The sequence below is a fragment of the Phacochoerus africanus genome, chromosome 15, assembly GCF_016906955.1.
Source record: "Phacochoerus africanus isolate WHEZ1 chromosome 15, ROS_Pafr_v1, whole genome shotgun sequence".
NCBI lineage: Eukaryota > Metazoa > Chordata > Mammalia > Artiodactyla > Suidae > Phacochoerus > Phacochoerus africanus.
In genome coordinates this window covers 30,542,113-30,569,577 of record NC_062558.1, presented here as the reverse complement: position 1 = coordinate 30,569,577, position 27,465 = coordinate 30,542,113, and the positions used below count along the sequence as shown (strand labels likewise).

General features: G+C 41.6%; 1 protein-coding gene across 4 annotated transcripts in view; it reads right to left on the bottom strand.

Annotated features, from left to right (window-relative positions):
• Window positions 1–27,465, bottom strand: part of CLIP1 (CAP-Gly domain containing linker protein 1) — a 146,844-nt gene that overhangs the window by 14,761 nt on the left and 104,618 nt on the right. For all 4 annotated transcript variants that reach the window (XM_047762143.1, XM_047762144.1, XM_047762146.1 and 1 more), the window contains 2 exons: window positions 26,347–26,453; window positions 17,151–17,271 (listed from right to left, as the gene is read on the bottom strand). In XM_047762143.1, coding sequence (XP_047618099.1) covers window positions 17,151–17,271; window positions 26,347–26,453 — 228 coding nt within the window. The remainder of the gene's footprint in view (window positions 1–17,150; window positions 17,272–26,346; window positions 26,454–27,465) is intronic.

The following is a 27,465-nucleotide window of genomic DNA, read 5'->3' as shown; positions in this document are numbered from 1 at the left end:
TAAAACAAAAGAAAAAAATCAACAAACTTAAGACTAGGAAATGAATCCAATGAAAATATAAATGGATGAATGACATGGCAGATAGTTCACAAAAGAGGAAAATAAAAATAATTAATAAATACTTGAAAAAATCATTCCACACTGCAAAGAACAAGTATGCAAAGATTTTCACTGTTTCTTGAGGGATATACTGTGCCTGAATTTCCATGGAACAGAAGTTTAGGATACTTATCGTACTGACTCTTACAGGAAATGATGTTTTTTTCTTCTGCTCCTGGATCCAATCTAGGATAACACATTTTATTTAGTAGTCATGGTTCTTTAGTCTAAATACTTCCTTATTCTTTCCTTGTCTTTTGTGACCTTGACAGTTTTGAAGAGCACACACATAGGTAGAATGTCCATTAATTTGAATTCATTTGATATTTCCACGAGTAGAATCAGATTGTACACTTTTTGGCAGAAACACCACAGAAGTGATCTCATGTCCCTCTCAATAAATGATATTAAGAGGTACACAATTGCTGGAGTTCCCATCAAGGCGCAGTGGAAACGAATCCGACTAGGAACCAAGAGGTTGTAGGTTCAATCTCTGGCCTTGCTCAGTGGGTTAAGGATCTGGCATTGCTGTGGCTGTGGCATAGGCTGGTGGCTACAGCTCCGATTAGACCCCTAGCCTGGCAACCTCCACATGCTGCAGATGTGGCCCTAAAAAAAAAAAAAAAGACAAAAAGACAAAAAAAAAAAGAGGTACACAATGTTGATTTTTGTGAGGCTAACTTTGATCACTTGGTTAAGAAAGCATCTTCCATGAGTATCCACTGTAAAAATATTACTATTTAGTGAAGAGATACTTTGAAATTATATAAATAGCCTGTTCTTCCATAAAATTTCACTCATTGGTTTTAACACCAATTGATGATTCTTGCCTAAATAAATTATTACCACATAGTTACCAGTGATTTCTAATCCCATCACGTCACCTATTAGTTGGTATTTTGCTTTCATTTAAAAAAATTTATTACAGTTGATTTACAATGTTCTGTTGATTTCTGCTAAATGGCAAAGTGACACAGTTACACACGCGTGTGCACACGCACACACACACACATTTTTTGTTCTCTCTCTCTTTTTTTTTTTTTTTGTCTTTTTCAGGGCTGCACCCATGGCATATGGAGGTTCCCAGGCTAGGGGTCCAATCGGAGCTACAGCTGCTGGCCTATGCCAGAGCCACAGCAATGCCAGATCCGAGCTGTGTAAACTACACCACACTTTATGGAAACACGGGATCCTCAACCCACTGAGCTAGGCCAGGGATTGAACCTGCACCTTCATGATTCCTGGTCGTATTTATTTCTGCTGTGCCATGACAGGAACTCCTCTCATAATATCTTCCATCATGTTCCATCACAGGTGACTCGATACAGTTCCCTGTGCTATACAGCAGGACCTCACTGCTTATATTTCAAATGCTATAGTTTGCATCTACTAATCCCAAACTCCTAGTCCATCCCACTCCCTCCCCGTCCACCTTGGCAACCACAAGTCTGTTCTCCATGTCCATGAGTTTGCTTCTGTTCTGTAGATAGGTTCATTTGTGCCCTATTTTAGATTCCACATATAAGTGATATCATACGGTATTTGTCTTTCCAGCTTACTTCACTTAGGATGATAATCTCTAGTTCCATCCATGTTGCTGCAAATGGCATTATTTTGTTCTTTTTTATGGCTGAGTAGTATAAGGGCTTTCATTTTTCCTTCATTTATTTTTACGTTTCCATGATATATTTTTATCATGGTTACTTATTTTATAGACTATAATATATTACTATCATTATTTCTCTTTGTCCTTTTTTTTTTTTTTTTTAGGGCCACACCCAAGGCATATGGAGATTCCCAGGCTAGGGGTCGAATCGGAGCTGTAGTGCCAGCCTACACCACAACTACAGCAACTTGGGATCTGAACTGCATCTGTGATCTACACCATGCTTATAGCAACGGTGGATCCTTAACCCACTGAGCAAGGCCAGGATTCAAACCTGAGTCCTCATGGATCCTAGTCGGGTTCATTAACCACTTAGCCACGTGGGAACTCATTATTTCTTTTGATGCTCAAATTATCTCAGATTTGGCTAGTGAAAGCCCCTTCCAACATGGTTCTAATATGTTTTTGACTAAACCCCAGTTTTCTTTAGGCATTTCCTTCCTTTTTTGGTACATGAGATATTCCAAGCCCAACCTGTATTTGTCTTGGACTAGGAATCCGCCATTTCTCTTAGTGAAGAAGAGTATTTACAAGCCAAAATCTAGGTAGTTAGGTGTGCTCATTGATTTTGTAGTGTATTACATCTAAGCCCTATCAGTGGACTTGATAAAAATTTCAAATTTCTGCTCTTCAAAAGACACTGTTAAGAAAATGTAAAGACAGGAGTTCCCATTTCGGCATAGTGGAAACAAATCTGACTAGCATCCATGAGGATGCAGGTTTGTTCCCTGGCCTCGCTCAGTGGGTTAAGGATCCAGTATTGCTGTGAGCTGGGGTGTAAGGTAGGTCGCAGACATGGCTCAGATCTGACATTGCTGTGGCTGTGGTGTAGGCCAGTGGCTACAGCTCTGATTCAACCCCTAGCCTGGGAACCTCCAGATGCCACAGGGGTGGCCCCAAAAAGCAAAAAAAAAAAAAAAAAAAGGAAAAGGAAAAGAAAAAAAAGAGAATGTAAAGACAGTACACAGACTGAGAAAATACGTACAAAACAATCTGGTAAAGAACTTGTATTCAAAACATATTAAGAACTCTCACAAACCAATGATACACAGATAACAAACCAAACTTCTAAATGGGCAAAAGAGCTGAACAGTCATATGACCAGAGAGATAAAGAAGGCCAATAAGCACAAAAAAGAAGATCAAAATCATTAGTTATCAGGGAAATGCGAATTAAAGCTACACTTGAGAATCCTGTGTTATAATTTCTAGTTTCATTCCATTGTGGTCAGAGAACATACTCTGCAAGATTTGAATCCTTTTAAATTCACTGAGACCTATCATACGGTCTACTACGGAGAATGCTCTGTGCTGTGTGTACTTGAGAAGAATGTCTTCTGCTACTGTTGATTGGACAGCTCTGTAGATTACTGATGGGACTAGCTGATTTACAGAGTTGTTCAAGCCTTCCATGTCCTTGTTGATCTTCTGTCTAGTTGTTCTACCCATTTCTGAAATAGAGCTGAAATGAAGTCTCCAAATAATATTACTGAATTATCTATTTATTCCTTTAAATCTGTCAGTTTTTGCTTTGTGTGTTTTAGGGCTCCATTATTAGGTGTGTATACACTTGTAATTGTATTTTCTGGATGATCATTTTACCACCATAAAATTTCCTTCTTGGGAGTTCCCATTGTAGCTCAGTGGGTCAAGAATCTGACTAGTACCCATGAGGATGCAGGTTCCCTCCATGGCCTTGTTCAGTGGGTTAAGGATCTGGCGTTGCCACAAGCTGCAGTGCAGGTCACAGATGCAGCTCGGATCCTGTGTTGCTGTGGCTGTGGTGTAGGCTGGCAGCTGCAGCTCCAATTCAACCCCTAGCTTGGGAACTTCCATATGCCACAGGTGCAGCCCCAAAAAGAAAAAAAAAAATTTCTTCTCTATTTCTAGTAACAACTTTTGTCTTAAAAGTCTATTTTTCTGATATTAGTATAGCCACTCCAGTTTGCTTTTGATTACTGTTTATAGGGTATACCTTACCTTTTTTTTTTTTTTTTGCCACGTCCCTTGGCATGTGTAAGTTCCCAGGCCAAGGATCGAACCCAAGCTGCTGCAGTGACAATGCTGAATCCTTAACCCACTGTGCCACCAGAGAACTCCTATGTGGTATCTCTTGTTCCATCCCTTCACTTTCAATTCATTTGTATCTTTGAATCTAAATTGTCTCTCTTATAGACAACATATAGTTAGATCATGTTTTCAAAAATTTCATTCTGCAATTTCTGCCTTCCAGTGAGAGTGTTTAACTCATTTACATTTAATGTTATTATGGGTAAGGCTACATATTTTTTCAATTAATAAATTTTACTTTTTAAACAAGTTTGAGGTTCACAGCAAAATCAAACAGAAGGTACAGATATTCCCCATAACTTCCTGTGCCAACACATGTACAACCTCTGCTGCTCTCCACATCCCACACCAGAGTGGAGCATTTGTTACAACCTCCACTACTATCTACATCTCACACCAGAGTGGTGCAGTATTTGTTAAAGCGCCCCCTACCATCAACATCCCAAAGGAGAGTGGTGCATTTATTACAATCAGTGAACAGGCACTGACACATCACTATCACTTAAAGTCCAAAGTTTACATTAGGTTCTCTTTTGATGTTGTACCTTCTATCGGTTTTGACAAATGTATAAAAACATGGATCCATCATTGCAGTATTGTACATAACAGTTTCACTGCCCTAAAACCCCTTGGTACTCTCCCTAGTCATCATTCCCTCCCCCTTTACCCCTCACAACCACTATATTTTTGTCATGATAGTTTTGCTCTTTCCAGAATGTCATATTGTTGGAACCACACAGTACGTAGCCTTTCCAAATTGGCTTCTTTCACCTTGTAATGTGCATACGTACTATGCCTCAGTAGATTCCCTGATGTATTTTCATGACTTGGTTGCTCTTCATTTTGGTGTGGAATAACATCCCATCATCTGGATGTACTTCCGTTGATTTACCCACTCACCTACTGAAGGACATCTTGGTTGCTTCTGAGTTTTTGCAATTGTGAATAAATCTGCTATAAACATCCACACACAGGATTCTGTGGACATAAGTTTTCAATTCACTTGTGTAAATACCAAGGAGCACAACTGCAGGATCATATGGATCGGAATATGTTTAGTTTTGTAAGAAACTGCTGAGCTGTCTTCCAAAGCAGCTGTACCATTTTGCATTATCATCCGCAATGGATGAGAGTTCTTGTTGCTCCACATCTTCACCAGCATTTGATGTTATCAGGGTTTTGGGCCCTGGCCATTCTAATTGGTGTATAATATTACCTCATTGTTACTTTACAATTCCCTAAGAATCTACAATATTGAGCACCTTTTCATATGCTTGTCATCTACATATCATCTTTTTATAGTTTTTAAAATATTATTTTTCCATCACGGTCTATTCCAGAAGATTGGATATAGTTCCCTGAACTATAGAGTAGGAACTTGTTTATCCACTCTAAATGTAATAGTTTGCACCTAGTAACTGCAAACTCCCAGTCCGTCCCATTCCCTCCCCTTTCCCCCTTGGCAACCACAAGTCTATTCTCTATGTCGGTGAGTTTGTTTCTATTTTGTAGATAGATTCATTTGTGCCATATTTTAGATTCCACATATAAGTAATATCATAGGGTGTCTGTTTCTCTTTCTGATTTACTTCACTTAGTATAATAACCTCTAGATGCATCCATGTTGCTGTAAATGGCACTATTTCATTCTTTTTTATACATATATATGTGTGTGTGTACATATATATAAAATCAGCCATAAAAAATACATATACACACACACACTCCACATCTTCTTACTCCATTTATCTGTCAGTGGACATTTAGGTTGTTTCCATGTCCTGGCTATTATGAATAGTGCTGCTATGAACACAGGGGTGGATGTATATTTTTGAATTATAGTTTTGTCCAGATATAAACCCAGGAGTGGGAATGCTGGATCATATGGTAGTTCTATTTTTTGTTTGTTTGTTTTCTGAGGAATCTCCATACTGTTTGCCATAATGGTTATACCAAATTTACATTCCTACCAACAATGCAGGAGGGTTCCCTTTTCTCCACACCTTCTCCAGCATTTGTTATTGGTAAACTTATTAATGATGGCCATTCTGACAAGTGTGAGACGGTACCTCACTGTAGTTTTGATTTGCATTTCTCTAATAATTAGTGATGCTGAGCATCTTTTCATGTGCCTACGGGCTATCCATATCTACGTATCTTCTTTGGTAAGGCGCTATTCAGGTCTTTTGCCCATTTTTTTTTTTTTTAATTTTCCCACTGTACAGCAAGGGGGTCAGGTTATCCTTACATGTATACATTACAATTACATTTTTCCCCCACCCTTTGTTCTGTTGCAACATGAGTATCTAGACAAAGTTCTCAATGCTATTCAGCAGGATCTCCTTGTAAATCTATTCTAAGTTGTGTCTGATAAGCCCAAGCTCCCGATCCCTCCCACTTCCTCCCCCTCCCATCAGGCAGCCACAAGTCTCTTCTCCAAGTCCATGATTTTCTTTTCTGAGGAGATGTTCATTTGTGCTGGATATTAGATTCCAGTTATAAGTGATATCATATGGTATTTGTCTTTGTCTTTCTGGCTCATTTCACTCAGTATGAGATTCTCTAGTTCCATCCATGTTGCTGCAAATGGCATTATGTCATTCTTTTTTATGGCTGAGTAGTATTCCATTGTCTATATATATACCACATCTTCCGAATCCAATCCTCTGTCGATGGACATTTGGGTTGTTTCCATGTCTTGGCTATTGTGAATAGTGCTGCAATGAACATGCGGGTGCACGTGTCTCTTTTAAGGAGAGTTTTGTCTAGATAGATGCCCAAGAGTGGGATTGCGGGGTCATATGGAAGTTCTATGTATAGATTTCTAAGGTATCTCCAAACTGTTCTCCATAGTGTTTTGCCCATTTTTTAATTGGGCTGTTCACTTTCTTATTGCTATGTTTCACAAGTTCTTTGTATATTTTGACTAAGGATTTATGAGCTGTGTCTTTTGTAAAAATTTTCTCCCAGCCAGTGGCTTGTCTCCTCATTCTTTTCACATTGTCTTTCATAGAGCAGAAGTTTTTAATTTTAATGAAGTTCAGTTTATCAATTATTTCTTTCATAAACCATGCCCTTGGGGTTGTATTTTAAAAGTCATCTCCTGGAGTTCCTTGGTGGGCTAGCAGTTAAGGATCTGGCATTGTCACTGCTGTGGTGCAGGTTCAATCTCTGGCCTAGGAACTTCTGTATGCTGCAGGTGCAGCCAAAATAAATAAGTCTGTCATCTCCACACTCAGTCTGTCTAGGTTTTCCCCTATGTTATTTTCTAGGACTTTTGCAGTCGTGCCTTTAACATTTGGGTCATGATCTTTTTTTTTTTTTTTGTCTTTTTAGTGCTGCATGTGCGGCAGGAAGTTCCCAGGCTAGGGGTTGAATTGGAGCTGTAGCTGCTGGCCTACGCCATAGCCACGGCAATGTCAGATATCAGCTGTGTCTGCAACCTACCACAGGTTCACGGCAATGCCAGATCTTTAACCCACTGAGCAAGGCCAGGATCGAACCCATGTCCTCGTGGTTACTAGTCAGGTTCATTACCACTGAGCCATGATGGGAACCCCAGGTCTATGATCCATTTTGACTTAATTTTCATGAAGGGTGTACATCTGTGTCTAGATTCACTTTTTGCATGTGGATGTCCACTTGCCTCAGCATCATTTGAAAAGATCATCTTTGCTCCACTATATTGCTTTTGCTCCTCTGTCAAAGATCGGCTGCCTATATTTGTGTGGGTCTATTTCTGAGCTCTCTATTCTGTTTCATTGGTCCGCTTGGTCTAATATTTTGCTAATAACATACTGTATTGATTATCAGAGTTTTATTCTAAGTCTGAAAGTTGGTAGTGTCAGTCCTTCAATTTCATGGTGTCATAGTCAGTATGCTAGTGCCCTCCGTGGGTACGAGTTGGTGGTACTTAAAAGCCAGGGTCCCTCACACACTAAACTCTCTCTGCTCAACCAGTCTGAGTGAGCTGGGGCTAGCTGTTGCTTTTCTCCCCAACTTCCCCAGCGAAATGGTTCACATTTGGGCTATTTCCATCTCTCCTCTAAGCAAGTGTTCTGAGGTCCAAAATAGCAGCTCTACCTTGACAGCACAAAACACATTCCTATTCCCTGTGTCTGAGGATCTCTAGTCTCGCCTCCCACACACAGACAGACTCCTCTTGGAAGAAAAGGTGGTCATGGGGGAAAAAAAGGAAGAGGAGGATTCAGTAATTTCTGTGGACAAGCCCTTCCAGAGAAGAAATAATTAACATTAGCTGTCTCGCCTCCCACACACAGACAGACCTCTTCATGTATATAGAGAAAGAAGAACAGAGAGGAGAGAGAAAAAAAATTAATTTTACTTGAATTTAACTGGAGAAAGAAAAACTGAATTAAAGAAAATGGTTGAGGGAAGAAAAAAATATTCTTTACCACAAAGATATATTATATTCTGAGAATTCCCACTAGGTATATACTATACATTTACTTTGTAAATTGTTTTTTTTGCCACACCCACAGCATATGGAAGTTCCTGGGCCAGGGATCAAATCCAAGCCACATCTGTCACCTATGCTGCAACTGTGGCAATGCCAGATCCCTAACCCAAATGCACTGGGCTGGGGATCAGACCTTTGCTGCCTTGGGGATAATGCCGGACCCCTACCCCACTGTGCCACTAGGGAACTCCTAAGTCCTGTATTTTGATTCATGTCTGGCTTGGCCAGATTTTATCAGCAAGCAGCCTTCCAGAAGGACACATAGATATTACAGCTTCTAAGTTCTTCCATGTTTGGAAACATCTGTCTTCTTACCTGAACAATAACTGCCTGGATGTGATGCTATCAATCATATTTTCTGTCCCTCGGAACTTTGGAAACAGTATACCATGGCTTCTTTTTCTGGCACTGAATGTGACTGCAGTGAACTGGTTTTTCTCCTTTTTTATAAGGAATCTGCTTTTCTGCCTGGGGACCTGAAGAATTCTCTCTATATTTTTAGAAATGTTCAATAGATCTCTCTATACTTCTGATGTATTTAGGAATTCTGATATGGGGTAGTTTTGGTCTTCAATTTGTTTCCTTAACTCTTCTTTCTTCTTTCTCTCTGTTCAGCTTATGTCATTTTATCATCTCTCTTTTTTTTTTTTTTTGTCACACCTGCAGCATGTGGAAGTTCCTGGGCCAAGGACTGAACCACAGTGACCTGGCCTGCTGCAGTGACAATGCTGGATACTTAACCCACTGAGCCACCAGGGAATTCCTCTGCTCCTTTGAAGAGTTGTTTTATTTACACCATTTTTTTTTTCTTTTTTGGCTGCCCCTCAGCATTCCCAGGCTAGGAATCAGACCCAAGCCACACGATCCTTAACCATTGTGACAGGATGGGGATCAAACCTGCGTCCCAGCGCTCCAGAGAAAGTTGTTTTATTTACGTCACTTAAGTTTTTATATAACAAAGAGCAGTATTTTCCTCTGGGTAATGTTTTCTCATGGCCTGAATTCCTCATCTCTCTTTCGATTTCTAGGTTCCTTTCTTTTCTTTTCCCTCTTTTGGTACAGTATGTACTCAATTGTTCATCTAATCCTGTGCAGCTCTACCTAGACCCTCTATTTGCATGTTACGTAAATGAACTTTCCTTAATGCCCCTTGTACTTTATCTGAGACGTCTAATCTTCATTTCCAAGCTACAACTGAAAAATTGGGCAGTGCAGTCTGGACATCTCTGTAGCCAGAGGGCAGTGGGGCTAGCATGGGGAGAATGCTGTCAAGGTGACGTATATCATCTGTTGGAGGTATCTTTCTGAGATTTGTCCCATGTGGTAGTCACCGCATCGGGACCGAGCTAACCCACTCCCAAAGGTGAGTGTGCTCAGCTTCAGTCTCAGGTGGATACTACAAGCTGGTTCTTTCAACATCTACTCTCACCTCCTCAGTTCCCTTCCCTTCTGGGAGGAACCCAGCCTCACTCACGGTCAGAGGTGACACTAGTATAGAGATCTGAAGTCTCCTCTCCAAATGAAAAGATAAACTGTGTGAAGAGGAGCCCTCTGCCCTTCCCCACTCAGTGCCATGCCTGGAAGTACAACAGCCACTGAGACCGAGGGGGTTAGAATTTAGGCACTGAGGACAGCAGCAGAGCAGAAAGGGAGAGGCGGGTTCATTGAGGATGTTGCTGAATGATCAGGCCCCCCTGGACCACCTGCCTATATGCTTATCATCATTTAAGACCCCCACCCACTCCTGTTTCCTTAGCCATTCAGTTGGCTAGACCAGCTATGGAAAATGATAACTAGCAGTTTTTCCTGCTCTGGTAGAATCCTGAGGGGTAGAAGAAGGCTTCTAGCTTCACGATTTCTCCTTGACTTTTCCCCAGGCTGCCTAGTCACTTCTTCAGTCTAATTTTCTCCAAAATTGGGCCTGGGGATGGGGAGAATTAAGACTGAAAATTCTAGGGATTTTGCTACTTGTTTTCCTTTCTCCTATCACTATGAACAGGGTGTCCAACAGTCAAAGCACAACTTTTTTTTTTTTTTTTGGTCTTTTTGCCTTTTCTAGGGCCACTCCTGCGGCATATGCAGGTTCCCAGGCTAGGGGTTGAATCAGAGCTGTTGCTGCCGGCCTACGCCACAGCCACAGCCAGAGCCACACGGGACCCGAGCCGAATCTGCAACCTACACCACACCTCATGGCAATGCTGGATTCCTAACCCACTGAGCAAGGCCAGGGATCAAACCTGCAACCTCATGGATCCTAGTCAGATTCGTTAACCACTGAACCACGACGGGAACTCCCAAAGCACAATTTTGTTTCTTTTCTTGGTTGTCAATTTTAACGTTTAGAGGATGAAGCTGACAGGCTTTGCTAGATTTTCCTGGAGATGTTTTTAATAGTCAAAAAAGTGTGTTCACTTCATTAGGTACTGAGGGAGAGAGATTCTGTGATCCAGCTTTGCTCAGCCCTATTTGCCCAGAGGTTCCCCTTGCCCAGACTAAAATTGATGGCCAATGATTCCAACTTTCCTAAAATAAAACATGACAAGCTAAAACTAGCCTTCTTTGTTTAAACATTCAGGTCTGGGAATTCAGGCTTTTTTAAAAGGCAGGCAATTCATGATTCATGGATCAATTTAGGTAATAACCTCAGTTTTTCGTATACTGCATCTGTTATAACCTCTGTCAGGAAGAACTGTTGATAAAAGACAGTTATTGAGTCATCTAATATCTGTCCAGTCTCCAGACGCCAACGGTAACCTCATTTTGCAATAAGCAGGGGGAAAATCAGCATCGTTCCCATAGTGACAGTTCAGTGGATCTGCAACCCTCATAAGGGGGAATACATGTGAGAATTGGGAATGATAAATCAGACATTTCCAAAGTGACTTTCCAAAGTGCTGTGTCTCTAAAGAACTCACATCACTCTGATTATTTTTAGTATTCTCTGCGAAAAGAATAATGCTCTGCATGGTTCCCATGAATCTGGAAACCACGTGACCCTGCCCCAAGTCATTGTATGCGTCCACACAGAGCAGAAGTCCCACTCGTGTGGCAGTCGGCTTTTGGGAAGCCACAACCCTCCAACAAAACCATGAAACTGGAAGTAAATGGACTTGTGGAAGAAGGCAGAAAGGGCAGTCATGCAGTCTCCCCATCCTGTTCTATAAAGCAGGACCTAAGGGCCTGGCTAAAGACGATGCTCATTCCACCCCCCATTCTATGTGCACGTCCTGCTCTACGGGTCCTGGTGTCTCAGAGCTGTCCGGGGCAGGAGCCTGAGGTGGCCACACACACAGGCTCCTGGTGTCACACACAGGGAGCCAAGGAGATGATACCTGAACTGAGGAAGGAAGCGGCCCACCTGGAGAAGGGAGGTGATGACACAGTGAGGGAAAGTGCACCCAGTGGGGAAGGGAGGAGGAGAGCTGTAAAAGCACATATGAAAACGGCAAGTGACGGGGTGTGGTAGGAGAGGTAGGAGAAGGATGAGCACCCAGCTGGTGTGGAAGAAGTCAAAGGAGGAGGGTCGGGAACACGGGTTCAGGCGCGTGGAAGGAGGCCACGTGAGTGCAGTTGCAGTGCGAGCACTCAAGCCAGGGCCATCTCTGGAGAGCGCTGGTGGTGGCAAAAAGCAGAGTAGGAGATTGGAAAGAAAGTGGGAGGGGAAAAATAAAGGCAGAAAGCAAAGGTTTGGAGACAGAGATAAGAAGCAGCTAAGGTTGTTGAGTGTGAAGAGTCTGGCAAGACTTAGCACTACTTTTGAGGAACAAGAGGATTTCCCAACCCACAAAAGATAGAAAGGGGTGATGAGATACAAGGGCTCTTGGCCGGGAGTGGATGTCAGGAGGGACAGGTGGTAGTGTGGATGGAGAAAGAAGACATAAGACACCTGGACACATGGATAAACAAAATGTGCTACATCCCTTCAATAAAACACTTCTCAGCCATGAAAAGAAGTGAAGTTCTGATACAGGCTGCAACATGGATGAACCTCAAAGATATTATGACACTAAGCGACAGACACAAAGGGACAAATACTGTATGATGTCATTTATGTGAAATATGCAGAATAAGCAAATCCATGGAGATACAAAATAGATTAGTGGTTGCCTGGGGCTGGGAGGATGGAGGAATGGGGAGTGGCTGGTTCAGTGGGTGTGGGGTTTCCTTTGCTGGGGATGAAAATGTTCTGGAATCGGACAGAGAGGATGCTCACACGACTTTGTGATTGTACTAAGTGCCACTGAAAGCACACTGCAAAATGGTTAAAAGAGTACATTTCATGTTATGTGTGTGTGCGTGCATGCATGCACACACACAGTCAGGCCACCAGGCAGGACACAATGTGAGAGTAAACACTAAACAGCTAATATTGTGACAATCTGCAAAATTGTCAGTTATCAAGAAAAGATGAATTACATGAGCTATTAGGCTGAACTACGTGAAGCTGCAAAACAGGAGCCATTTCATATGTTCAATCTAATATCATCTTTTAAAAGATAAGGCACTCTATGTGACATTTTATAAGGATTTCTGTCACAAGTGATGCCAGATGAAGCCAACACTTGTGCCTCTCACAGCCTTAACTGACCCTAGTTGTAACTCCCCTCCCCTCTTAAAAAGAAAAATCTAGGGTGTTCCTGTTGTGGCTCAGCGGCTATGAACCCTTTTGACTAGTACCCATGAGGATGCAGGTTCGATTCCTGGCCTCGCTCAGTGGGTTAAGGACCTGGCATTGCTGTGAGCTATGGTGTGGGTCACAGACACAGTTTGGATCTGGCATTGCTGTGGCTGTGGTGCAGGCCATCAGTTGTAGCTCCAATTAGACCCCTAACCTGGGAACCTCCATATGCCATAGGTGCAGCCCTAAAAAAAGAAAAAAAAAAGGCAAAATCTCACTTGGGAAGGGGGATTGGAGATATCATTTTTCACTGGAAAGGAGAACAGCTGTTAGAGCAGACAGTATGGGTTCTGTTTCTGTTTCTGGCTTGGCCAATTCCGTTCTGTAGGACCTTGAGCAAACAGATCAGCCTCCAACTATCAAAACAATTCATGGGGGAACAGGGCGCCCAGGGGTCAACCGAGTCAGAGAAGGGTTTCTGAGGACACAAAGAATCTATCATTACTCTCTACCCCACTGCTGGCCCTCTTAACTCCAGCATTTCCCACTTCACCTTTTAAGGTGGTAAAAAGAGAGAATGCTCTACAAAACCACAGTCACAGGGAGGCAGGTGATCTTTTTCTTTCCTTTTCTTTTTTGGCTGCCCAGAGGCATATGGAGTTCCCTGGCCAGAGATCAGATCTGAGCTGCAGCTGCAAACTATGCTGCAGCCGAGGCAATGCCAGATCTTTTAACCCACTGTGCTGGGCCAGGGATCAAACCTGCATCCTGGTACCTGCATCCAATCCAGTTGCTCCACAATGGGAACTCCAGGGATTCTTTTGTTTCAACAAATAAAATTATACTTCCAACTGGCAAACAGGAAATGAAATGGCTGTTTCAGGGGGTTTTTCAAGGAAATCAAAATCCTTAGCCAATGTTCCCAGCGAGAGTATTAAGATGCAGAACAGATTCTGGGATCTGGGTTTTCTAAGCAAACTAAATACTTGAGGTAGGAAAAAAAAAAAAAGTAACAAAGTAACAGTAGAATTGAAAGAACATACATATATAGGCTGCATCCACAGCATGCTCAAGTTCCCGGCTGGGCCAGGGATCAAATCAGCACCACAGCAGTGACAATGCCAGATGCTTAACCCACTGCACCACCAGGAAACTCCTATAGTGTATTTGTGAACAAAGCTGACCAATAGTTTGGCTCAACTATACCAAGTAACAAAGTGGAAATCTGAATCTGAAAGAGAAGGGATATATGTACACATATATGTATACATATATGACTGAATTACTTTGTTGTAGAGTAGAAATTATCACAACCTTGTAAATCAACTGTACTTCAATAAAACTTAAAAAAACAAAAAACAAAGTGGAAATTCTCGATTTTACATAGGTAATCGGCACTCTAGACTGTTAGAGACAATGAGTAACAGACCCGATGAATTAATCTTCTTTAGCCTAAGGCTGCTTTGAAGTTTTTGGGGTTTTTTTGTTTGTTTTTTTTTGTTTGTTTGTTTTTTTTAGGGCTACACTAGTGACATACAGAAGTTCGCAGGCTAGGGGCTGAATTGGAGCTGCAGCTGCCAGCCTACACCACAGCCACAGTAACATGGGATCCTAGCCCCATGTACAACCTACATGGCCACAGCTCAAGGCAACGACAGATCCCCAACCCAATGATTGAGACCAGGGATTGAACTTGAGCCCTCATGGGTACTAGTCAGGTTCTTTTCTGTTGCGCCACAATGGGAACTCCCAAAGTTATCTTAAATGGGGTATTCTCACCACCCTTTTGAAATGTATACACCAAGGGAAGAATTATCTGCATACTTCCTTGGTATTTGCTCTCACTGTTATCAATCTCTATCATCAAAGTCTCTCATGTTTTAGTTCACAGCTGCTTGCTTCTCTCTCCAGAGTGAAACACAGGGAAGTACAAAGGGCAAAACAACCCCTTCTTTAGAGTGATGTCACTGTCCTCATTGTTTCTTGCAGGTGCTACTTTCCTAACACTCTTCAAAGTCATTGATTTTTTCTTTTCTTTTTTTTTTGTCTTTTGTCTTTTCTAGGGCTATTCCCACAGCATATGGAGGTTCCCAGGCTAGGGGTCTAATCGGAGCTGTAGCCGTCAGCCTACACCACAGCCACAGCAACGTGGGATCCGAGCCTCGTCTGCAACCTACACCACAGCTCATGGCAACACTGGATCCTTAACCCACTGAGCGAGGCCAGGGATCGAACCTGAAACCTCACAGTTCCCAGTCAGATTTGTTAACCACTGAGCCTGACAGGAACTCTTCACTGATTTTCACATTTTTAGCCACAAAATTTTTTCAAAAGGAAAGGAATTCAAATCCCAGAGCGAGAGAGAAAGAACTGGGGGATGGAGAGGATCCCTGAAAACCTCCCTCTGCTGGGGGAATTGTGATGCTCCCCTCTTAGTCTTTCTGGTTCTGAGAGACAGAAACAAGAAATGTAGTCAACCAGTGAAGGTCATGACATGAGACGGGAGGCTGATTTCTGTGTGTTCCTCCCATTTGCAGATCCACTCTCTCCACCAAGACAGTCCACAGGAGGAAATAAAAGGAGACAAATAAATCAGCACTCAGCTGGGACCTTTTCCTTGCAAGTCTTCACAGACACACTCCTGGGAGCGATATCTGGTTTTGACGCTCTGGTTTATGCTGGGGTTGGGATGGTATGGGGGTGGAGAACCTCATTGGGTCAAGGGGCTTCTGTCTTTCACAAACTCCACTTTCTCACAAAATGACCAAGGGAGAGGGCACTGACCCTGTTTAAGTCAACCCACTTTGATTCTTTTCCAGACTGAGTCAGAAGAGGACACACGTCCCCCAGCGCTATTGGCTGAATGAAGCGGAGTCGTTACTATCTTCTTCATGCTTCCGTTTCCTCCTTTACAAGTGGGGATAATGGCAGAATTACTGCAAAGACTCAGAGGATGGCTGTGGGGTATCTGTGCCTGTCACAGAGCCACTCCCTGTGAGCTACTATTGCCCAGAGCACCATCTCCACCCTGGAGCCTGAGAGATGGGCCAGGTCTCTGAGAAGCAGGACAGTTGCGGAAAGCACTAACAAAGATGTTAAAGACTGAGGTCAACTCTTTGAAAAGCCCAGCCCTTGCACCACAAACCACACCACATCAGTGGATGTTCAATACAATTATACCAAACTACTCTATCTAAGTGAGAATTAATATTTACAAAGTATGCTCTGGGAAAAATCAAGTTTTTCCCTTGATGTGCAAAGCAAGAAACAGTGACCACACAGTAAAATTCTCTTAAAAATGTAATTTTGGGGGGAACTTCTGCTCTTAGGTTGGGTGTGACTAACAGTACTTTGATTCAAGAATAAAAAGCAGAAAATAGCATTCTTTAAAATCAGTTTTGTTTCATTGTTTAATAAACTTGTCAGAAACCTCTGTAATTTAAATACAGAAGGAAGTGGGTTGGGCTTAGCTTACAGCTCATTCCAGGAGTAGCACACACATTCCATACACAATGCACATGTGTGCACATACATACACAGTTCCACTAGGAGATGTTTAAAATTTTACTTTTAATTTAAAGAAAAGCAGACTTCTTTTTAAAAACAGTTGCCAACCCTCGCACCAAATCTGTATTCTTGGGATCTATTTCCTTAAAATCAATTTCGATGAAAGAAAAAATATCTTTGAGGAAAAAAATTGAAACCCAAGCAATAAGGGCTTCCATTGAAATGCTGTGCTATCACTGTGGTCTATGGCGTGAATGGCCAACAGGGACCTGCTGTACAGCACAGAGAACTCTATCCAATATTCTGTGATCATCCAGTGGGAAAAGAATTTGAAAAAGAATGAATGTGTGTATAGGTATAACTGAATACTTTGTTGTATAGCAGAAATGATCATAACATTGTAAATCGACTATACTCCAATAAAACTTTAAAAAATAAAAAATGCTGTGCTATAAGATTGTCTGAGATCTTATTTTCTACTTGCTTTCAAGTTCCCAGTGTTTTTTTTTTTTTTTCCTAAAGGACCTGTCAACTCACTCCTACCCTAGTCCTAAGTAGCATGCTTGAAAACAAGGAGACACACAACATAGATGACTTGAAACCCCATTTGAATCCCCACCACATGGACCGCATCTCTGAGGAGACTCGTGCATTGCCCGCAGCAATAGACAGAGTGGCAGAGCTGGGAATGCCCACCCACGGCCCACTGACCTTCTGGTGACTTGTGACTTCGTCCCTGCTTCTCCCCAGCTCCTCGGCAAGTTTCACGTTCTCCTCTTGCAATGCTGAAAGCTGCTGGGACTTCTGAGCTGCTGCCTGCTTGAGGGTTTCGCTGCAAGGACAGTGAGTGCACGGTTACCATAGAAACAAGACAGGCAAGGAAACTGTGGGAGACGACAAGCTTCACAGCACTGAGGAAAATATATCTGGGTCACGTGCCTGACAGGATCTATAATAACAGGATGCAGTATTATCCTCACGCACAGGGGGCCAGGTGGCTTGAACCTCTCAGGAGGAGGAATGCTGCCCATGATTAGTACTTTTTTTTTCAAACCTAATCTGCCCTATGTCCACCCTCTCACACCCACCCTTACCCCACTTCTAAACACTCCCATACAACACGTAGTGTTACTATAAAATAAATGACAGATGAAGTGGTCAGTAGTCCCCTTATTTCTATTAGGAAATTATACTAAAACCTATTATGTTGATAAAGTGATTTACTTTGCTGCCACAGCACTGTTCTAACTGTACAAATCCGTAATCTGTTTGTTTGTTTTTTCCTTGCAGAAATGTAAATCTAATGGTTCTGTTTGCCAGTATCTGTCAAGTGCTGGCGTGAATCTAGGTATGTTTTCAGGACAACCAGAGGTAAGATGCCCAAAAGAAATGCAGTTTTCTAATTACATAACAAGTGTCTTGTTTTAATTGTATTCTTCCCATAATGCTGACTTGTAATTAAAAGCAACAAATAAAAAATACAGCTTGCTAACCTATATCATGAATATCAGCATATAAAATGTGAGCAGGGTTAAATGTATTTATTAAACATCTTTCCATTGTTAAGCTTAATTGAAAATATGTCTCAAATTATTACCCTTTACCTATGTATATTCAAAACAGTTTATCTTATCATTGAATTTTAGTTTAATACCATAGAAGGTCTTGATGCAATTATGAATTTGAAGTCTGTGCTGGCTATACTCCATTTAGTGAGCTGTCATACGTGGCTGAATTCTGAATCAAGTCATCTGGGTAGGAATCCATCTGCTGATGCATGAACACATCTATTTTTAACTTCAATTGTCTAAAGGGTGGCAGTGCTTGGCATCTTCAGTTTTCCTGATTTTTAATTCTCCACACACCTATATCATACCTACAGGGCTGACCTCATGAAGACACAGGGGACTATGTCCACACAAAAAATGCTCTTGGCACATTAAGTTTGGCACTTTACAGAGATATTTATTTAGCAAGTGAAGAAAAACTGAGAGGGGGGTTCCCATCATGGCTCAGCAGTAATGAACCCGACTAGTATCCATAAGGATGTAGGTTTGATACCTGGCTTCACTCAGTAGGTTAAGTATTCAGTGTTGCCGTGGGCTGTGGTGTAGGTTACAGATGTGGCTCAGACCCCACATTGCTGTGGCTGTGGCGTAGGCTGGAAGCTGCAGCTCCAACTCGCCCCCTTCCCTGGGAACTTCCATATGCTGCAGGTGTGGCCCTAAAAAAAAAGCCAAAAAAAAAAAAAAAACCTAAGAAGGAATTTTAGCCTCAGGCAATTAATCATTCAAAACCTGGGAGGTAATACCCCACTCACATCAATGGACAGATCCTCTAAACAGAAAATCAGTAAGGCAACAGATATCCTAAAGCACACAATAGAAAAGTTAGACTTAATCGACATTTTCAGTAGATTATATCCAAAAAAAATCAGAATATACATTCTTCTCAAGTGCACATGGAACATTCTCAAGAATTGATCACATACTGGGGTACAAAGCTAACCTCAAGAGAAATTACTTCAAGTATCTTCTCTGACCACAATGTCATGAAACTAGAAATCAACCACAGGAAACGAGAAAAAAACATACTACATGGAGACTAAACATGCTACTAAAAAACCAATGGGTCAATGAAGAAATCAAGAAGGAAATTAAAAAATACCTCGAGACAAATAATAAGGAAGACACAACCACTCAAAATCTATGGGATGCTGCAAAAGCAGTGCTCAGAGGGAAATTCACAGCTATACAGGCCTTCCTCAAAAAAGAAGAAAAATTTCAAATCGACAACTTAACCCACCACCTAAATGAATTAGAAAAAGAAAAAGAAGCACAAGAAAAACCTAAAGTCAGCAGAAGGAAGGAAATCATAAAGATCAAAGAGAAAATCAATAAAACAGAGATTTAAAAAATAATAGAAGAAATAAACAAAACCAAGAGCTGGTTCTTTAAAAAGGTAAACAAAACGGACAAACCTCTGGCTAGACTCACCAAGAGGAGAGAAAAAACCCAAATAAACAAAATAAGAAATGAAAAAGGAGAAGTCACAACTGATACTAGAGATACAAAAAAAAACCATGAGAGAATATTATGAACAATTGTATGCCAACAAATTTGACAACCTAGAAGAAATGGACAACTTTCTAGAGACTTACAGCCTACCAAAACTGAATCAAGAAGAAACAGGTCAACTGAACAGACCAATCACTAGAAATGAAATTGAATATGTCATAAACACACTCCCTACAAATAAAAGTCCAGGACCAGATGGCTTCACAGGTGAATTCTACCAAGCATACAAAGAGAAACTTATACCCAGCCTCCTTAAACTTTTTCAAAAGGTTGAAGAAGGAACACTCCCAAAGACATTCTATGATGCCACCATCACCCTAATTCCAAAACCAGACAAAGATACAACCAAATAAGAAAACTATCAGCCCATATCTTTGATGAATGTACACGCAAAAATTCCCAACAAAATTTTAGCCATCCAAATCCAACAACATACAAAAAAGATCATACACCATGACCAGGTGGGATTCATCCCTGGTGCACAAAGATGGTTCAACATATGCAAATCAATCAATGTCATACACCACATTAACAAAAGAAAAGTCAAAAACCACATGATCATCTCAATAGATGCAGAGAAAGCATTTGACAAAGTCCAACATCCATTCATGATCAAAACTCTTACGAAAGTGTAGAGGAAACATACCTTAACATAATCAAAGCCATTTATGACAAACCCACGGCAAATGTAATACTCAATGGAGAAAAGCTGAAAGTCTTCCCACTAAAATCTGGAACAAGACAAGGATGTCCACTCTCATCACTGTTATTCAACATAGTACTGGAAGTCCTAGCCACAGCAATCAGACAAACCAAAGAAATAAAAGGCATCCAAAAAGGAAGGGAAGAGGTAAAACTGTCACTGTATGCAGATGACATGATACTATATACAGAAAACCCTAAGGACTCAACCCAAAAACTACCTGAACTGATCAACACATTCAGCAAAGTAGCAGGCTATGAGATTAACATTCAGAAATCAGTCACATTTCTGTATACTAACAATGAAATAGGAGAAAAGGAATACAAAAATACAATACCTTTTAAAATTGCACCCCCCAAAATCAAATACCTGGGAATACACCTGACCAAGGAGGTAAAGGACCTAAATGCTGAGAACTATAAAACATTAATCAAAGAAATTAAAGAAGTGGAAAGATATGCCATGCTCCTGGGTTGGAAAAATTAATATTGTAAAAATGGCCATACTACCCAAAGCAATCTACAGATTCAATGCAATCCCCATCAAATTACCCATGACATTTCTCACAGAACTAGAACAAACAATCCGAAAATTTATATGGAACCACAAAAGACCCAGAATTGCCAAAGCAATTCTGAGGAACAAAAACCAAGCAGGAGGCATCACTCTCCCAGACTTCAGGCAAGATTACAAAGCCACAGTCATCAAGACAGTGTGATACTGGTACCACAACAGACAGACAGACCAATGGAACAGAATAGAGAACCCAGAAATAAACCCAGACACCTATGGTCAATTAATCTTTGACAAGGGAGGCAAGAACAGAAAACGGGAAAAAGACAGTCTTTTCAGCAAGCATTGCTGGGAAACCTGGACAGATGCATGCAAATCAATGAAACTAGAACACACCCTCACACCATGCAGCAAAATAAACTCAAAATGGCTTAAAGACTTAAACATAAGACAAGACACCATCAAACTCCTGGAAGCAAACACAGGCAAAACATTCTCTGACATCAACCTTACGAATATTTTCTCGGGTCAGTCTCCCAAAGCAACAGAAATAAGAGCAAAAATAAACCAATGGGACCTGATCAAACTGACAAGCTTCTGCACAGCAAAGGAAACCAAAAACAAAACAGAAAGACAACTTACAGAATGGGAGAAAATCGTTTCAAACGCTGCAACTGACCAGGGCTTAATCTCTAGAATATACAAGCAACTTATACAACTCAACAGCAAAAAAGCCAACAACCCAAATGAAAAATGGGCAAAAGACCTGAATAGACATTTTTCCAAGGAAGATGTACAGATGGCCAACAAGCACATGAAAAAAATGCTCAACATCCCTGATTCTTAGAGAAATGCAAATCAAAACTGCCATGAGATACCACCTCACACCAGTCAGAATGGCCATCATTAATAAGTCCACAAATAACAAACGTTGGAGGGGGTGTGGAGAAAAGGGAACCCTCTTGCACTGTTGGTGGGAATGTAAGCTGGTACAACCACTTTGGACAACAGTATGGAGGTACCTTAGAAATCTATACATAGAACTACCATATGACCCAGCAATCTCACTCTTGGGCATATATCCAGACAAAACATTCCTTAAAAAAGGCACATGCACCCAACATGTTCACTGAAGCTCTATTCACAATAGCCAAGACATGGAAACAACCCAAATGTCCATCGACAGATGATTGGATCAGGAAGATGTGGTATACGTACACAATGGAATACTACTCAGCCATAAAAAAGAACAAAATAATGCCATTTACAGCAACATGGATGGAACTAGAGACTCTCATACTGAGTGAAATAAGTCAGAAAGAGAAAGACATCATATGATATCACTTATATCTGGAATCTAATATAAGGCACAAATGAACCTTTCCACAGAAAAGAAAATCATGGACTTGCAGAATAGACCTGTGGTTGCCAAGGGGGAGGGGGAAGGAGTGGGGTGTATGGGAGCTTGGGGTTAACAGATGCAAATTATTGCATTTGGAGTGGATTGGCAATGAGATCCTGCTGTGTAGCACTGGGAACTATGTCTAGTCACTTATGATGGAGCATGATAATGTGAGAAAACAGAATGTGTACATGTATGTGTAACTGGGTCACCATGCTGTACAGTAGAAAAAAAACTGTATTGGGGAAATAACAATAACAACAACATCAACAAAAAACCTGGGAGGCTTAATTTTAATTATGGATCAACACACACACACTCTCTCACTACAGCTAAAGGTGATCTTCTGGCCAAAGTCCATTGGCTATTGACACATCAGAAGACATTACTTATGATGAAATAATCATAAGCCAAACCGTTTGTTCCCAAATAGTCACTGCCTTTGTTACGGGCTATCTGGTCTCCACATTTGTGTGGCCTGTCAGTGAAAGTTTGTGATCCTGTTCTTTCTTTCTCAAAGATTTTCATCCTTTAAAGTTTGTTAAAATCCTTGGTTTCTATTAAGAGCCCTCAGTAAGGAAAATTAAACCAGGGGTCAAGCATATATCAAGATGCTTTAAGGTTTAAAAATAAAGTGATATTTGTTCAATGTTTTCCATTCTACAAAAGTCTTATATGTACATTTTCTCATTTCATCTTCAAAGTCCAAAGAAGTTAATGTTACCATTTATATTTTAAAGATGACAAAACTGAAACTCAGGGAAGTGAAAGATTTGTCCCAAATCACGTAAGCTGCAGAACCATGAAAACTAGAGTTAAAACTGGCAGATCAACCTCAGCTGTGATTCAAATATAGAAACACCTTTCACTGTTTCTTTAGACCAGAGTGGATATTTCATAGAGGCAGGAAGCTCTAACAGCTCAACTTCTGGACACACTCTAAGAAATAATTCTGAAAATACCTACAAATATATTTCTCACATTTTTTAAAGCTACTTTTCTTTCTACGTTGCAACAGAAGATTGTCACAGTTTTAAAACTGAGAGCCAAAATAAACATTGCTAATATTGACTGCAAACATTCTACTTAGGAATCTATCATAAATCTATTAATAACCATGCTAAATATATTCTAGATTTATTACTGTGCCAGGTGAGTTATTAAAGGCAAACATTAAATAGTTTATATGGTTTCTCCTGAGATTCAGAATTACACACCAGAGAGAAACCATTTTATTCCCTCTGTCCAAATAAAAATACGAGTTGTCTAACCAACATCAAGTGTTTTCCTAAAACCAGGTTAGTTTTAGCATAGAGGAAAGGTAACATTTAGTTACATGAGCTGGGCTTCCAGTGCCAAGGACAAGATCCTACAGGAGGTGGTACCTGTTAGAACTCCTGTGTCTACACAGCTGTCTCTTTTCCATCAGGAACCATAGTCCTGGCAGGTCAAGGGAAACACCTAAAAAGCTCTAGAGGATGTGAAGATTCCAGATATGTCTAAACCAGAGAAAAACAAACCACTGCTCATTCTCTAGCTTCGAGCGCTGGGGGATAAGGCTGAGAAACAGTGAAATGACTGTTTGTTTTTGTTTTGTTTCGTTTTGTTTTGGGTTTTTTTTGTTTTGTTTTGTTTTGAGAGGCATTATTCTCAGTATGTAGTACATTTATATCTGATGGTCCCTGAAATGTGGCCAGGTCTAGGGCAGGGAGCAATGAGTCACTGGGAGCAGGTGGCTCTTTCAACCTCTCCTCACACCTCCCTCCACCAGCTTCTCTTGGACATCACTGTGATGTCTCCTGCTGCCCCTCTGTCCTGCTAAGACTCCCTCCCGGCCATCATGTGCCAAGTCACTGGCACAAGACAGGATCCTGTGGTCTGGTTCCTGCCCCACCCTCGCCCCCACCACTGGGAAGGAGGCAGGCCTGGTGGAGGGGGATGGCAGCATGGCTGCCAGGCTTGTGTTCCCCTGCCTTCCACCACAGGCTTCAGGCCAAGCTTTCATTATTCCATGGGGTTGCTGGAAGAAGGGGGCACAAAAGGAGTTTCTCTCTTGACAGAAGTGAAACCACCACATGCTGACTAGGGGATGGGTGACGTGACAGAAAAACTGGGGACGCTGACACTGAAATACTGGACCAGTGCAATGGCCATTATGGGAGACTCCTGGGTGGTGCTGCGGGGGAGAAGAACTTTCTGACCCCCCAGAGCTCTCTCAGCTAGGTCCTTTCTGGCCCTGCCCACCCCCAGAGGTGGGCTTACGGCAGAGGGAGGTGAGTGGAGGAACATTCTCCTGCTGCTCAGAAACCCACCCACTCCCGCCAGAGTCCCCCGCCCCCCACCAGCTGTCTATGTGACACAAGTGAATGGAGGTCGATGTGGTGCTCCCAACACTCCAGGTTAGCAGAGTTACTGTGTCATGGTGGGAGGTGAGGGGTGGGGAGACCCTGAACTAACTCATCCTCTAGCTAACTCATCCTCTCTGAGCCAATTTCAACTTGTTTTTCCCATCACAGGGACTGTTTCTACTTGTGCCATTTGGCTCCAGCAGACGGGAGATTCAAGCTTCTGAGGACCATCGTCACAACTATAAATGTATACATCTGTGTAAATGGAATTGCTGGGAGCTGTGTAAACACCATCCAGAGAAGCAGCACTAAAACTTAGGCTGAGGGAAGGATGGGTTGTCAACCTCGTGAGTTGTCCATCCTCTCAGATGAGATTATTTCCAGGAGGACTTTTAGGGACTCTCAGAAGTATGAGACATCATATACTAATTGAATCCAAGATTGATCAACGAACAGTACAGAGGGTGGTGACTTGGGAATGGCAATTTGCAACAGACGCCTTTGTTTGTATCTGAATCTCGTTAATTTGTGCAAAACTGGAGACAAATAATACAAACCCTTGAAGGGCAGAGTCCACGTGAAATTCATCTTTGTATCCTTCCTAGTTTACCTGTACCTAGCGCAAAGGACACACTCAAATGTTCTCCAGACTAACTGGCTTTCCATCTTTAGGTTCACACAGTTGATACAGTGCAGTTTTCAGAATAGGTAAGCAAAATGAAACCTACTGTGTAACTACCATTCATAATGTCAGATAAATAACCACTTGCAATAATGATAAGAACCAAACTTGAAAACAGTGGTGTTGACAAAGAAAACCTAGGCAGCCTGTCTACCTGAAATCTAGGTAGCAAACTAATGAGTAAATCTTGGTTGGAAAGAGTCTTCCAGAACTCTGCTCATTTTTTTTTTCTTTCTTTTCTTTTTTTTTTTTTAGGGCTGCACCTGCAACATATGGAAGTTCTCAGGCTAGGTGTTGAATCAGAGCTACAGCTGCCAGCCTAGGCCACAGCCCAATCTGCAGTCTACACCACAGCTCACGGCAACACCGGATCCTTAACCCACTGATCGAAAATAGGGATTGAACCCAAATCCTCATGGATACCAGAAGAGTTCATAACTGCTAAGCCACAGTGGGACTCCTGGGCTCATTTAATTTCCATGCAGACGATTTGATTATTCTTAAAATCAAGATTGTTGATAATCTCCAAAGTGCAAGCTTATTTTTTTCCCTTATAGTTTTTTGTTGGTGGTGGTGGTGGTTCTTTTTTTTTCATTGCTGCACCCAGGGCATATGGAAGTTCTAGGGCCAGGGATTGAATCTGAGCTGCAGCTATGACTTGAGCCACAGCTGTGACCTACGTGGCAGCTACAGCAACGCTGGATCCTTTAACCCACTGTGCTGGGCCAGGAATCGAACCTGAGCCTCCGCAGCAACCTGAGCCACAGCAGTTGGATTCTTAACCCACTGCCCCACAGTGGGGATTCCTTCCCTCTAGAGTTCTGAAGGATTTATTAATAGAGGGTCTGAGACTGTTCCTAAGGTTGAGATTAATACCATGTAAGCATAAATGCTTTTAAAAACTCCGATTCCACTTGTACTTTCGTAAGGTTTTATAAGTCACATTTGAATATCAAATGTCCTAACTCATCAGCCAGCACACATTTCACTTTGATCCTGTAACTTTGCTATAGTTCCAACTTAACCATGGTTATAAGGATGACTTCTCAGGTCTCCAAGAGCACTGGGGGCGGGGGGGAACTACTACTTTATATACTTGTCAGGTACTGTAAAAAGAAGTGACATTGTTTTCACTTTTGCAATTTTAAATAAGTTCCACAGTTTCAGAGGAGGTAAACTTACATTTCTTTCCTGAATTCTTCCATTTTTTGATTTTCTACAGTCAGCAGTTCTTTTGATTTGTTCAGCTCTTCTACATTTTTCAAGTTGTTTTCTTTAAGTGTATCCAACTTAAAGACCAAGAGAAAAAACTTGATGAAATTATTTCATTTTCCAATCACATGAGTGGATAGACAAATCATTCATGAAAATGTGCATTAGACAGATAGGTGAAATTAGTCACTTTAAAAAAGACCTCCTAGACTGAAAAGACTACAAATGATCAACTCTATTTATAAACTGCAACTCCCCCTTACATTCAGTCAGATATCTCCTGTACACTTGGCCAAAATAACAAACTAAGTTGCTACATAAATTAAAGCAAAAATTTTCATCTTGAGTACAATTTTCAACATTTATCACTGAACTTGCTATTTGTTGTATGATCCGTCTTTTTTAAAATGAGAAGCAAATGGCAAAGACATGACATCAGCAAGGAATAATTCTTGGTCGTGAAAACAAACCCCTTTCCTTCCCACAGGTTAGTAATTTAGGATATGCTATTTTTCAATGTCAGTAACAAATTTACAGAATCATCATTACAAAAATTACTGGGGTATAGGTAGATGGGAAAAGATTGAGTTATTCATCTGAGCTTCAAAAAGCCATGTGGTGAGACTGAGAAGCACTCGCTCACATTTCTGCCCCATCACCTGTCCGAGGAGGACACAGCCAGCTTAGTGCCCAGGCCCTGGTGAGAGAGCCAGACACATTACTGGAATGAGTAGGGATGTGACCTTCCACAGGCTCTGGCAGATGGCTGGAGCTCTAAGTGCACACCCCCCAGGGATGGGGAGCCTCGTTAGGGGCAGTGCATCACACGGGCTGTGCTCCTGGTGCCAGGCTGGCTTTCTAGGACTCATCTAATTATCTCAGATGGCCAGAGGTACTTCTGCCATGTCACGTGCCACCAGAGTCCTAGAGAGTGTCTTGCTAGTTTTAACACCACCATCTTCTTTTAATGCTTTCTAACATTCAAGATTCAAGGGGGGAAAAAAACCCCTAAAACCCCTGAAATATCACAGTGGGTCCAAAAACTGATTCGCCCAGTCTGTATTCTGGCGGGGTGTGGTATGGGAGCAC